Source organism: Stenella coeruleoalba (genome assembly GCF_951394435.1).
Source record: "Stenella coeruleoalba genome assembly, chromosome: 10".
In the NCBI taxonomy this organism is placed as follows: domain Eukaryota; kingdom Metazoa; phylum Chordata; class Mammalia; order Artiodactyla; family Delphinidae; genus Stenella; species Stenella coeruleoalba.
The window spans coordinates 103,946,350-103,960,366 of NC_137156.1; the positions used below are offsets into that span (position 1 = coordinate 103,946,350).

The following is a 14,017-nucleotide window of genomic DNA, read 5'->3' on the forward strand; positions in this document are numbered from 1 at the left end:
CCCCCGGGACCAGAGGTCCTCAGGCAGGCGGCGGAGGCTCCTCCCCGGACGCTCGGTTGCCGCCTGCGGGAGAAAGGTCGCGGGAGAGGGTGGGGGGGGGCGCGCAGGTCGCGGACAGCTGAAGACAAGGCCCCTTGCGGCCGAGAGGGCCGTGCGCTGTCTCTTTAAGAGGTTGGCGAGCCGCCCCGCCCCCTGGGGATCTGATTGGCTCCTCCCGCTACGTGCGCCCTCTTTTCTGCGTAACCCCATTCCTATAGGCCGCTGCGGACTGGGGGCGGGCCTGCGTGCCGCAAGTAGGGACAGTGGCTGTTCCGCAGTTTCGGCGGAACGAAAAGGACGCGCCAGCCTTCCGGGTCACTGCTGTCGGAAGGGCCGCGCGGTGTCGGGCCCGACGGCGTCTCCCTACCCGCCCGCCCGCCCACCCAGTCTGCGGGAGCCAGCCGCCCGCGCCTCTTGGGCGACGCTCCCCGGCCCGAGCGCCGGAGGCCGAGTCCCGCGGCCTTGCGGGGTCCGCGGCCGGCGGCGGATGGGCGGCCGGGGCCTCAGGTAAGGAGGGGACCCCTCTCCTGCCCCAGCTGCGGGAACTGATCCCGGCGGCCCCCGTCCCGCCTGCCGCTCCTGCCGCCGGGAGCGACCCTCCCGCCCAGAGGCAGGCAGGGGGCGCAGAGGGCCGGCGTCCTGGGTCCCCGGGGAGGCCGGGCTTGCGGACCCTGCGATCCAGGTCGTGCGGGAAGACGTCCCTGCGAGTGGCCGAGTCCCACTTCCGGCTCCCCGGGCCCGAGAGGGCGGGGGTCCACTGGATAGGGAGCGAGGAGTGACCTGCCCTCACGCTGCAGTAGGGACGGGGCCGAGAGCCTCCCAGACGGTCCTCCCACTCCCCAGAAGGGCTGGGCCGCACTCTGCTGGACATTCATCTGTCCACTCACAACGTTTGCTGTCCTGGGGGGCTGGGTCATGAGATGCGTGGGCTGAACAACACACAGCGAGGGCCGCTTCAGACAGAGGTAGTCAGGGAGGGCTTCTCAGAGGAGGTGGCCCGAATGGTGAGCCGCAGCTGGGAAGGAGTACGCACCGGGGTCCTGAGGTAGGAACAGCACAGCAGCTTGGAGAACAGGCTGAAAGATGGGCTGCAGAGTGGAAGGGAATCGTCAGGGCAGTTGGCAGGGGTGAGGCCAGGTTGGACCTTGAAGGCCCAGGGCTGTCCTTCCTCCTGGGGGCTCCTGGCAGGGTCCACCTCCCCCTTCCCCAAGGCTGAAGAATTAGGGGGTTGGCTCTGTCCTGTGGAGTCTTCCTCACCCTGTTTCGGTTCCAGGGTTTTAAGGCTCATCAACCAGCTCCGGTCGGAAGCCCTGAGAGGCGTTTAAGCAGCAGCCTCTCTGCTCAGGGTTTTGTTTGCCCCAGCGTTCCCCATCCAGTAGCTCTGGGTGGTCAGACCCACTGCACAGATGAGAGATGGGAAAGCGGAGGCCCACAGAGGGAAAGGTCCTTCTGGTCCAGGGTCTCACAGCAGGTCCAGCCCGCAGGACCCTAGCCAGTTGGCATCCTGCCCACAGAGGAAGGGAGGGAGGGAGGGAGGGAGGGAGGTGGGCGGGAAGAGGCCTCTGGAATGTTAGTGAGGTCAGGAGAGTCCTTCCCAGGTGGAAGAAACGCCCCAGACGGTGCCCCAGAGCACTTGGCATCCCAGGAACTTGCCCTCTGAGAATTCCCTCCCCCATGCCTCTGGTCTGGCTTCACCCCTCCCTTCCCTGCCCTCAGCCAGCCTTCCCACCATCCCCTTTCCTGAGCACCCCTTACTTTGCCACTGCTTGGGCTTCTGCCAGCAAGGCCAGGAGCTCACCTGTGGTGGGGAGAGGGGAATACAGGCCCCAGGCGGACCTGTCTCAGCCTCTTTCCCCTTTGCGTGATGGGATGTTAGCAGCCCCCTCTCTTGGAGGCTGGTGTGGCGGCTCAGCAGGTGATCCCGTGGAAAGCCTCAACTGCACACGGGCAGGGAAGGGTGCGTTGTCCTTTTTATCATGGCTTCAGTGATTTTGTGAGCTTTGACACATAGTGGCAATTCCGGTGTGGCTCAAGGGTGGTTCTGGGGCCAACAGAGCAGCAGTGCCAGCTGGGAGGGTGTTCGAGACGCAGACTCTCAGCCCCCAGACCTGCCTGACCCGAATCTGCTTCTCACCAACACTCCACTCTGGATGAAACCCGGCTGCAGGTGGAGACACCAAGGCCCCAGGAGGGGCCCCTGGCAAGTTGCCGGTTGGGGGCCTGCGCTCTGGAGACAGAGAGTCTGCGCTGCCCGGCTCCGGGCTCTGTGCGGGGGGTGACATAAGCACCTCCCTGCAGGGTGGCAGGGCTCCGTGAGCCTTCTCTGCAGTTATTACAGAGCTAGCAGGGCTTGGTGGAGGGGGCTTAGCTGACGCTCTCCTTCCTCACCTCAGACTCCGTAGCAAGTGGCGCTTGGACCCGTGAACCAGATCCTTCCCTGCTGCACGTCCCCCAGCCCCTCCTCCGGGAGGAAGAGCAGCAGTTACCTTTCTGTGTGTGACCTTTTGTAGACATTCACTTCTCTGGTCTTGCTTGATCCTTACAGCAGCTTTGCTGGGGGGGGCGGTGTTATTGTCCTGTGACACCCAGAGAGGGGAAAGACTCCCCCAAGGTCACGGAGAAAGAACCTGGCAGAGCCAGAAGCACAAGCAAGGTCTACGCAACTCAGAGTCAAACCGGCCTACGCAGGAAAGGGAGCTTGTTGGATTCTGTAACTGAAAAGTCCGGCCTGGGGTGCGGGCATCTACCTTCAGGTGTGGCTGGATCCAGGGGCTCCTGCAAGGCGCCATCTCCAGGATCTATTTCCATCAGTCTCACCTCTGTGTTGGCTTTCTTTCCACGTGGGACTCCAATGTGCACATTCCCTGGAGTGGTGGAGGGGTGGAGTCAGCAGTACCTAAACCCTGTGGATGGGGACTGGGGTGCTGAGGTGCCCCCACGGGAAAATAGGGTGCTGGACAGGCAAGGCCAAGAGAAGCCCTCTGACCGCCCCCCCTCCCCGCTCTATCCGGCCCTCCTGCTTCTGTCCCCATTCATCCCCACGGGCTTCTCTGCCGTGTGGGGTCCCTGCAGGACGTCAGGCAGCCCTGGGCCCCGACCCTGTGTCACATGGGCACCCTGCGCCCTGCTCAGGTGCCCCGCGCTGCGCCACACCACCCCCACTCCGAAACCTCTGGCTTACAGCAGCCGAGGCTCAGCTTCTGGCTCCGGCAAGGGGCCCCTGTCCTGAACGCAGGGCATCAAGGAGGGTCCTGCAACGGCGGGGCACCTTGTTAGCGAGGCAGAGGGGCAGTGTCACGGGGACACGGGGCTGGGCGCCCCGAGGCTCGGGCCAGAGCCCCGGCCTCAGCCTGCCCTGCCGTCTTCCCTCACCCCAACGTGCGTCTGTCTGCGGGTCTTGCTGGCCAGCCCTCCCCAAGGGGTCCCAGATCCCTCCACTCCTCCCCCGCTGCCCCCGCCGGTTCGGCCACTGTCCTCGCCCGCCTGGCCGGGCACTCCTCGGTCTCCCTGCCCCGCCACGGCAGCCTCTCCACGTGGGAGCGGGGCCGCGTCGCCTGCCTTCCTACACCTCCTGTTGCATTTAAAGTGAGCTCACCGTGCCGGTGGTCCCGGCTGACCTGGCCCCTGCCCTTTCTCCTCTCTCTCCCAGCCTGCTCTTTGCCCTCTGAACAGGCCAAGACTGTGTTTTCTTCTTAGCACTTACCTCTACGAGAGGTTTGCTTTTGAAGGATGGTATTCGTGCTGGCTGTCGGCCTCCCCTCCGAGAATGAGGGCCCCAAGAGGGCAGGTGCGTCCTGGCACCTGGACCTGCCGGCTCAGAGCAGGTGCTCGGCCACGTCAGCACCGGTGGAAGGGTGCAGAGCGCGGGAACGGGGAGGAAACCAGCTTCTTTCCTTGGACCTGCCGTGTCAGGCACACGTTCTCGCCTGCAGTACCTCCCGTCCTTGCTGTATCCTCAGGCTGCCGGGGGGACGCCATCCCAGAGCCGCTGGGTGGCCTGTGGGAGAGAAGGATGGGGATCCTGAGCCCTACGTCCCGGCCCTCCCGCTTCGGAATCTCCCCACTTTCGGCAGAGCAGCGCTCGTTCCACAGCTTGGCCCGCGGGGTGCTGCCCTGCAGGCCTGCTGTCCAGGGACGTGAAAGCAGCATGAGCACGGGATCCTGTTGCTTCGCTGCAAGCCCTGCAGGAGGTGTCCTGCGCTGCTCCTTGCTGAACGGGATACCTGCGCTCTCAGCATAAACGATTCATCTTTTCCATTTCTTTAAATCTACTGAAGCGTAACCCATACGGAAAATCGCTCGGATCACAGGTGCGTGGCTCCATGAACCGCGACACTGGAGCACGCCAGCATGCCCGCCACCGGGTCATGTCTCCAGGGCTGGCCCCGCGCCCTCGGCCCTCCACAGGGCGCCCCTCCTGGTGCCCGTGTAGGGGCAGGCCGCGTGCCCACAGCTGGCCGGGCTCTGCTCAGTGGCCGGCTGCCAGGCCCTCCGTGTCACCGCAGGGCAGGAGTCACTCTCATTTCTGGCCGGCGTTCCACCGGCCACGCGGACGCCCCGCTGACGTGTCAGTTCTGCTGACGGGGGCACTTGGGCTGCTCCCGCCTGGGGCTGTCGCGAATGGCCCAGAAACGGGGGCGCCGGGTCAGGAGCCCAGTCTGTTCAGTCATCGTTTTGAACGCTGGCATCTGTCACGTCCCGCTGCCGCCCGGGCCCATGTACTCCCTGCGACGTGCTGCTGCCGCCGTCCGGTCCCCGACACAGAGCCGACAGCGAGGAATGGCCCCTGTCAGGGGCTGGGTTGCGACCCGGGCGGGAGGGAGCGCCACACCTGCCCCCCACCTGCTGGCCCCCACCACCCACCAGAGGCCCAGGGCTGCACAGCCCCTGCGCTGCTCACGTGGTGGCTCTCACCCCCCAGGGCCAGCGGCTGGCGGGATGGACACCCCGGAGGAGGAGATCTGGGCCAGCGGGGCCCCGCCCCCGGCGCCCAACATCAGCGTGCCGCACCGCTGTCTGCTGCTGCTCTACGAGGACATCGGCACCTCTAGGTGAGGCCGGGGTCGGGTGTGTGAGTGTGAGAGAGAGAGAGAGAGAGAGAGAGAGAGAGAGAGAGAGAGAGAGAGAGTGTGTGTGTGTGTGTGTGTGTGTGTGAGTGAGAGAGAGAGAGAGAGAGAGAGAGAGAGAGAGAGAGAGAGAGAGAGAGAGCGCCGGGTGGGCTGCAGACAAAACCCCGGCAGTGAGCCGCCTTCCGCACCCCCCTGCTAGGGTCCGGTACTGGGACCTCTTGCTGCTCGTCCCCAACGTGCTGTTCTTCATCTTCCTGCTCTGGAAGCTTCCGTTTGCTCGGGCCAAGATTCGAGTCACCTCCAGCCCCATTTTTATCACCTTCTATATCCTGGTGAGTTCATTCCAGTTGGTGACAGAAAACCCAACTCCAACTGCCTTAAGCTGTCTTTGTAATGAAAAACCAGCTTCGGGTATGGCTGGATCCAGGGCATTAACTGATGTCAGCAGGACTGTCTCTCTGTCTGCATCTCTGCTCTCCTCTGGCCTTACCGCAGATGAGTTCTCCCCATAAGGTATCAGAGGTAGCCAAGAGCAGCTCTGAGCTAACCTCCCTGCCAACTCCAGCAGAAGGGTACCTCTTTCCTGATGCTGCAGTGTTGATCTGCAATTCCCTCTGAGTGGCCCACCTTGGAAACCCTGTTCATCCCTGAGCCAGACTCTGTGACTAGCAGGGAAAGGGACACTTTGGAGCTGGGATGGTGGGGTCAGCTTAGCCAGACTGTATGGACTGAGGAGGGGTGGTGGTCCCAGGAAGAAAATTGGGGAATGGTTACTAGAGGGAAGGGGAATGGATGCTGGGCTGGGGAAAAAGCCCACTGCGTTCTGAACCCCAGCTGTGCTGAGTGACCGTGGGCCAACAACTTGGCCTCTCTGGACCTCAGTGCCCTCCTACACGACGTGACATGGACCTGCTTTAGTCTGCGGTGCTCCCGTGAGCACCCAGTGAGATTGCGCAGAGCTCCAGCCCCGTGGGGGCCCGCACACCGTGGGCACGTGGCCCTGAGTGGTGTCGCCCTCCCTGAGATGGGACAGGGTTTTCAAGGCACGAAGGACAGAGTGTACAAATCTGGGCTCTTCTGTTCATATGTGTCAGAAAACTGAACTTAAGCTCACAGAAGCCCGGGGTGGGGTGGGGTGGGTGGGGGCGGGGTAGTAGTGACTGAGAAACTGACAGTCCCAGCTGGATCCCAGGGTGCCGTCTCCCTGTATTTCGTAGATGAGGTGCAGCACAGACAGGTCCCAGAGGCAGCGAGCGGCAGGTCTGGGATTAGAACCCGGCAGGCTGGCTGCACCACGTCACCCTAACAAGCCTTCCCAGGCTGTCAGCGTAGCCAGGAAGCCAAGGCCCAGAGGGGAGGCCAGGCCTCCCTGCATCCCACCCAGGCGGCTCGTTTAGTGTGGAATCCTTCCATTCTTGAGGAATTGAGGGCTCCTGCAGACGTGGGGTGTGGGGTGCAGGCCCTGCGATTCCCGGAGCTCTTGTCCCCCGACGCCAACCTCCCAACCCCTCTCTCACTCACCAGGTGTTCGTGGTGGCGCTGGTGGGCATCGCCCGGGCCGTGGTGTCCATGACGGTCAGCGCCTCAGATGCTGCGACTGTTGCTGATAAGGTGGGGCTGGGCCTGCTGGCAGGGCTGCTGGGCACTGGGAGGGGGCAGCCGGCCCCCAGGCTGACGCTCTGCCCGCTCTGTGTCCAGATCCTGTGGGAGATTACCCGCTTCTTCCTGCTGGCCATCGAGCTGAGCGTGGTCATCCTGGGCCTCGCCTTTGGTGCGTCTGCTGCTGCGGCCAGGGCTCCCCTGCCCCTCCCTGGCTGGGGCCGACCCCACCGTGGTTCCCTAGGCTGGCTCCCGCTGACTGACCAGCACGTTTCTTCCAGGTCACCTGGAGAGCAAGTCGAGCATCAAGCGGGTGCTGGCCATCACCACAGTGCTGGCCCTGGCCTACTCCGTCACCCAGGTGAGGTGGGGGAGGGCAGCCCCGGGGGTCACCGGGGCTGGGCATCCACTGCCTTCGGGCCCTGAGTCAGAGTTGAGTGTGCAGTGGCTCAGACTTTAAATGCAGCTAAGGAATCCCCTGGGCTGCTGGCTAACAAGGCAGGTTCTGGGCCTCTCCAATTCCGATCCAGTAGGTTGAACCTACCGTTTCAACAAGCAGTCCGGGTAGGGAGAGTGCAGGTCTGTAGATCCCACTGAGACCCGTGCGTCCAGAGACCCCTTTCTTACTTGGGGGCTGCCCCTCCCCGGGCCTGTTCTGAGGGCTGGAGCTGCGGGGCAGGGCGTGGCCGGAGAGCTGGCTAGAGCGGGGACGGAGCGCCAGGCAGAGCGGGGCTTGGTGTGGTGGGGAGCCCAGGGACGGGGCGTTCCAGGTCCAGGAGCCCCTGAGACCCTCCCCTGCCCGCCGCTGCAGGGCACGCTGGAGATCCTGTACCCGGATGCCCACCTGTCGGCTGAGGACTTCAACATCTACGGGCACGGGGGCCGCCAGTTCTGGCTCGTCAGCTCCTGCTTCTTCTTCCTGGTGAGCTGGGGGGTGGCCGGAGCCTCGGGCACGGCCTGCTAGCGGGCTCAGCACTGGGCAGGAGCTCCCTGCGTCCCGGTCAGCGCCAGTGTCTCCGCAGGTCTACTCTCTGGTGGTCGTGCTCCCCAAGACCCCGCTGAAGGAGCGCATCTCCCTGCCCTGTGAGCGCCTGGGGACGGGGCTGGGCGCGGGGTGGGCTGTTGGCCTTGCGGGGGCCTGGAGCGGACGGCTCTGGGTGGGTGGGAAGCAGGGAGCCGGTCCGGTCCCGACACCTGGGCAGGACCTCATGCGCGCCCACCCTGCAGCACGAAGGAGCTTCTACGTGTACGCGGGCATCCTGGCGCTGCTCAACCTGCTGCAGGGGCTGGGGAGCGCGCTGCTGTGCGCAGACGTCATCGAGGGGCTCTGGTAAGCGGCCGGGGCCGGGGGTGGCCGGGAGGGGGCGGGGGCCGGCCGGGTCGCTCCGCCGCAACCCTAACCTGCCCGTCCTCCCAGCTGCGTGGACGCCACCACCTTCCTCTACTTCAGCTTCTTCGCGCCCCTCATCTACGTGGCCTTCCTGCGGGGCTTCTTCGGGTGAGTCCTCCAGCGGGGGCTGCAGGGAGGGGGACTGGGGGGCGGGGTTCCAGGTGGCGCTCTGGGCTTGTTCGCCCCCAGCTTCCAGGCTGCGGGCGCCCCCGCGTGGCCGCCGTCGGGATCACGCCTTCTGCCTCTTGGGCATGCGCAGCCGCCACTGCAGCATCCCAGCCTCTGGGCTCGGGGCTGGGGGGCAGCTCAGGCTGGGGCCGGAGCTTGAGGAGGCGGACAGGGTACATGTGTGTACATGCACGTGCGTGCACGTACCGCACCCCTGCGGGCACGCATAGGTCCACACAGATATAAACACAGACGGAACACATTACGCACACAACACACAAAGACGTGCACTTTCTCACGAGAGAGACAGGCCGTGCCTGCTGATCTGCACTGTGTTTTTCATTTAAGGATAGATCAGCTCATTCCTCAGCACCTGCTGCAGCCACCGACACAACAGGGAACAAAGCAGACACAAACCCCTGAGCTCGCGGAGCTTGTGTTCCATCTGGGGGCAACCGGCGTGGGGAGCAGTGTTGGGGGGAGTCCAGTGTGTCTGTGAATGTGGGGTGGGGTACACTTTTGTGACTCAGACGTGGTGGAAGCAGGCGTTCTGCCCCCAGCTCCCCCTTCCCTGCCTGCCAGGTCTGAGGGTGGGCTGCAGGGGTGCCTCAGCTCTGGAGCAAGAAGGACTAGACTGGCTCCTCCCAGCCCTGATGTGCATGACCTCACACGTGACTCATCTCCCTGGCCTCAGGCTCCTTTTTGTAAATGGGGAGTGAGGCTTTCTCCCTGGACAGTTACCCAGAGGACTGAAGACAGGCGGGCACCTGGTGGGCAGTAGTTAGTGCTGCGGCGCAGGGGTCTGGGCCCGCGTCTGCCCCACACTGTGGGCAGCTGCTGTTTTAAGGCCCATCATTTGCCCGGGTCCAAATCCTTCCACCCATTTTACGGTGAGAAAGCAGGCGCTCGCCAGGCTCCCAGGCCAGCAGCAGGAGGGCCGCTTTTAATACCGGTGTCCCAGCGGACTCCGACGTCAAAGCAAGGAAGGGGGCCTCGCGGGGTGGGTGTTAGGGGGCTGTCAGCACGTTTCTTGCCATGTCCGATGCTTCATTGCCCAGCCCCAGCGAGGAAGGCCTTTCCTGACCCACGGTGAGGCTCCCCTGCCTCTCTTCTCCCCCCCAGCTCGGAGCCCAAGATCCTCTTCTCCTACAAATGCCAAGTGGACGAGACCGAGGAACCAGACGTGCACCTGCCCCAGCCCTATGCGGTGGCCCGGCGGGAAGGCCTAGAGGCGGCGGTGGCCGCCAGCACGCAGTTCGACGCGGCCGGGGGGGTGGCCTACCTGGACGATGTGGCTTCCATGCCTTGCCACACGGGCAGCGTCAACAGCACGGACAGTGAGCGCTGGAAGGCCATCAACACCTAGCCTGGCTGCCCCGGGAGGGCGGGAGGGCCTGGGGGCCTGTGGAGGGCCGGCTGGGGAGTGCAGAGCCCCCGGCCAGGAGGACAGGGGGTCAGGCCCGTGCGTGGGCAGCGGCCCCGTGCAGGCCCTGTCCCGCCCTCTGTCCCCCACTTGCCTGCGGCCACCTCTGCTTCAGCTGGGGGCCACCTCCCCCTCCACCTGCCCTCCCCTTGCTCGGCGACTCGGCCCCGACTCTGACATCCCAGGGCCAGGCCTGGCTAGGCTGGCCGAGGGCAGCTCCCTGCGGCCTGGGCCCCCAGGACTGCTCTGATCCCCCTTAGCCTCCGCCCGCCCCCCCCAAAGCCCACTCTGGCGGATGGGCTGAAGTGTGTATATTTTCTTGATCTGTTTTCTAATAAAAAGGAAAAGGAGCAGAAGGTGTTGACGCGAAGGCTGTGCGGGGATACCGGGGCCGGGGTGCCCCTCTGCACTGGGAGCCCGGCGTACCTGCTGCGAGGCCCCGTCGGAGCAGAGGGGACGGCCGTGGAAAGAACCGTGGTTCCTGTGCGCTGTCCTGTCTGCCCCTCACGCTCTGTTATCCCGGGCAGCATTCCCCTCCTGCAGCTTCCGTTTCTGCATCTGTGACATGGGGATAAGAAGGCCTGTCTCACAGGGATGTTCGTAAGGGTTAGCGGAGAGCAGGTGTGGCTGGCTGGCACGTGGTGGTGGAGCGACGGTGACCACAGGCATTATTTTTAGGGACCGGAATAGTGCTCGGCACGTAGTAGGCCCTCGGAAGGTAGGATGCGGGGACTGATGTTCATAATCATGGATGTGATGAGCTGAAAGTGGGGACAGGTCCGAATAAAGCCCGGGGCCCTGGGGGGCTGAGGGCCAGGCCGCGCTCCCCCTCCACTGCCCACCTTCTTTCTCAGGAGGGCACCGAGGGCACCAGCTCCAACACACTCATGACTGGGGGGCCAGCGGCCAGGCTCCCCGGATCCAGGGCTGTCAGCTGGTGTGGGCACAGCCAGCGACCTGGACTCCGGGGCCCGCGGGGCTGCCAGGGCGCTCTTGCAGGCTCCTCGCCGTGCCCGGCCCGGCTGCCACCCCACAGCTCTCACAGAAGCCTGTTAGGTGGGGAGGGAAGCCAGCGGGGCATTCCGAGCCGGGGAGGTGTGGGGGGGCCAGACAGGGAGGAACTGGTCCTCAGATCCAGAGCTGGGTTCCCCATCGGCAGCGTTGACGGGCTGCGTCTAAGACGGCACGGCGGCAGCCTGCGTTGGCTCCGTGTGGTGACTCGGTAGAGGGGGCAGCACAGGAGGCCTGGCGCCCGTTGCAGGGCAGCTGGTGGACCGTGGAGGCTGGGGGAACCTCCGCTGCTCTGACCCCGTCTCCCTGCCCCCCTCCCCAGAAGCACCGCAAGGCCGGGTCTTCCTAACCTTCCAGGAGCACCTGTGTTCACACGCGTGTGTGCACGTCACCCCTAGTTTGGGAGCGTGAATGTCTGGCTCGTTTCCCACGCTAACACCTGGTCTTGGGCTCATTCCACGTCAGGTGGGAGAGCTGCGAACGTTCTGGATACGCGGCAATCGATTTACCCAGTCCCCTTGGGAGGGACCTTGGTTCCTAATACGTTTTGCAACAACAAACAGTGCGGCAACCCAAATCCTTACAAATAACTCACACAGGTGGGATTGCTGGAGCACAGCCTTCACTCGTGAGTTAATCAGTCTCGCAGTCTTCCGCGAGACTAATCGCCGTCCTCCAGCACGTGTTCTCCTTTCCTTCCGCTGTCACAGGACACGTGACTTGTAGCTGGATACGCAGCTGCCTGGAACAAAGACTCCATTTTCCAGCCTTCCTTGCAGGGCCTGGCCAGTGGGATGTCAGTGTGTGTGCACCTTCCTTGAAGAGAAAGGATCGGCTCTTCTTTCTTGCAAACTGGGATGTGGTTGCAATGGCTGGAGTTGTAGCAGCCATCTTGAATCATCGGGGGATCTTGGAGTGGGAGCCTCTCATGGCAGAGCGTCAAGGTAGAAGCAGACGAGGTCCCCGACACTAGTGCACCCCTAACAGCCCTGGACTTCCTCCTTTGGATGACCTGTTGGATGTGAGAGAGAAGTAAACCTCTGTCTTTCTTAAACCACTTTGGATTTTTCTCTCACTCATAATCGAACCTAACCTGAACCGACACACCCTTCCAAGAGGCTGTACCAGTTTTGACCCCCATGAGCACAGCCTCACCGGTGCCGTGTGCTGTTCAAATTCTCGGTGGTTCCACAAGTCCGTGCTCATGTCTGTTCTCCTGGAACCGCACCCCGTGTGCCGCGTCTGGGTGGGAACAGACCTCATGCCGACGAGTGGCCAGGATGTGGGGCGCTCTGGATGACGAGTCCACCATATTGGCTCCACGTTCCAATCTTACGGCCTCCTGCTGTTCACAGCCCATGGACCTTGACATCATGCCTCTCTGACCCTGTTTCCTCATCAGTGACACAGGGCTGTGGGTGACCGGTGGCCACATGATATTCATCTTCCCTCCCTCAGTAACTGCGTCAGGATGCTTGGAGGGTCATCGAAGCACCAGATAGAAGGTGACATTCCTGCCCCTTTACGTTCACTCAGGTGACTAAGTCCTGGTCATTGGGATGTTAGCAGGAGTGTGAGACTTCTTCAGCACAGGCTGCTTAAAGGGAGCTGACTGAGCTCGGACATGTGCTCCTTTGTCCTCCTGCCTTCTCCTTCCTGCTTCCGGGAATGCAGACGTGATGACCGACTCCAGCAGCCAGCCTGGGTGATGAGGCGACTTCGGGAAGCTAGTCAACAAGGATGGTCAAACAGAAAGACGAAACAAGCCCTGTCCCCAGTGATGCTGGCGCTGCCACACCAGCACAGCGCTACTACACGATAGAACAGAATTCTCATACACGGAAGACTACCCTGTTTACGGCAATCCCGATCCTAAGGGAAACACGTGAAAATCCGAAAGTGTCCCCCAAAGTGTCACATGAGGGAGACAGGATATTTCCAGACACCAATTTGTGACTTTTCCTTCCTGAGCCCACCCTTCTCCCTCCCCATCAGAGGGAGTTTGGGCCTGGGCTCACTTGTTGAGGGAGCCTGCGGCTGGTGGACGACCTCTGACTTTGTTTCCAGATGCCTTGGGCTACGGAGGCAGCAGGGGCTTGTGGGAAGACACAGGTGGGATTCCCTTTGGAGTGAGGTCCTTCCGTCCCCGAGCCCTGGGGACCAGGCACGGGTGAGGCCCGGCTGCAGATAAGATGGCCCCCCTGTGGGTTTAGGGCCCAGAGCGCTCAGCTGCTGCAGAGGGTCCCGCAGCCCGGGCGTGGCTCTGACGCTGCAGCTCTGAAACCTGCAGGTCCTGCGGCCAGGAGCCCTGGAGGTGACAGGGCGACCAGGACCACGGTGTATGTGTCTGCTCCGCTGCTGTAATGGGTCCCATGGGCGCAGGGAGGGGCGTGAACCACAGACACCTGCTGCTTACAGTTGTAGAGGCTGGACCTCCAAGATCGAGGGCTGGCTTTTCCCAAGGCTTCTGTCCTGGGCGTGCTGGCCGTGTCCCCTGTGTGTGCACATCCCTGGGGTCCCTGCGCCCACAAGGACACAGTCAGATTGGATTACGGCCCACCCTGATGGCCCCATTTACATTTAACGACTCCTTAAACGCCCCCGTTTCCACATACGGTCACATCCCGAGGTCCTGTGTTCCGGACCCCACACTGACACGATGCCCCCTTTACAGACGCAGCAGCAGAGGGACAGAGATCACACGGCCACCAGAGGCGGATGCCATCTGACCCCAGGCCTCCAGGTGCAGCTCCGCTGTTCCCCACCTGTGACCCTGGCAGGCCCCTCGCGGGCGGATCCCCCAGTGGAACGTGCTGCCGCCGTGCCTCCTTGGCCTCCACGCAGCCCCCAGGCCCACCCCGTGCAGGGCCTGGCACCGAGCAGCTCCCTTCCAGGCGGGACCTCCCGGGGTGCCGGAGCCGCCTGCGGGGAGCGGCCCGTGTCATCGGCCCCGGGAGCAGGGGCTGCGCTGGGCGCCCGAGCGTGGCCAGCGTTTTATTTCTCGTATTGTTTGCAGGCGGTGACTCAGCTGACTCATTCAGCAAATCAAGACCCACTCACCACCCGCCGTGAAGAGCGTTTAAAGCTGGGCTGCTCTCGGGAGGCCCCCGGACGCGGCATCAGTTCCACGTGGCCGGGGTCGAATCGGGAAGATTGGAGAGCGGCCCTGAAGACACGGTCCTCCTGGGGCCGGGCCTGCCCGGGACGGGGGCCGAGGGCTGCCCCGAGTTGGTCTGCCTGGCATGGGTGGTAGCACCCCCCCTGGAGTCATCCAACAGCCCCGGTGAGGGTGGCCTTCCGGAACATTCCTGCTCTTCC

At 63.5% G+C, this 14,017-nt stretch overlaps 1 protein-coding gene and 1 long non-coding RNA gene across 2 annotated transcripts; one reads left to right on the forward strand and one right to left on the reverse strand.

Annotated features, from left to right (window-relative positions):
* The first annotated feature begins 285 nt into the window (after positions 1-285).
* TPRA1 (transmembrane protein adipocyte associated 1) lies at positions 286-10,054 on the forward strand. Its single transcript, XM_079933343.1, has 11 exons — positions 286-546; positions 4,961-5,090; positions 5,308-5,440; positions 6,633-6,719; positions 6,807-6,879; positions 6,989-7,068; positions 7,519-7,629; positions 7,730-7,790; positions 7,935-8,037; positions 8,125-8,205; positions 9,388-10,054. Exons 2-11 carry the CDS (start codon positions 4,978-4,980, stop codon positions 9,629-9,631), a joined length of 1,086 nt encoding a protein of 361 aa, XP_079789469.1. The 5' UTR covers positions 286-546; positions 4,961-4,977; the 3' UTR covers positions 9,632-10,054.
* A 1,468-nt stretch (positions 10,055-11,522) lies between these two features.
* LOC307193242 lies at positions 11,523-12,841 on the reverse strand. The gene is made up of 3 exons (XR_013830260.1): positions 12,718-12,841; positions 11,855-12,426; positions 11,523-11,711 (listed from the first exon to the last, which is right to left on the reverse strand). It is a non-coding gene; the product is annotated as an uncharacterized lncRNA (long non-coding RNA).
* Positions 12,842-14,017: the final 1,176 nt, after the last annotated feature.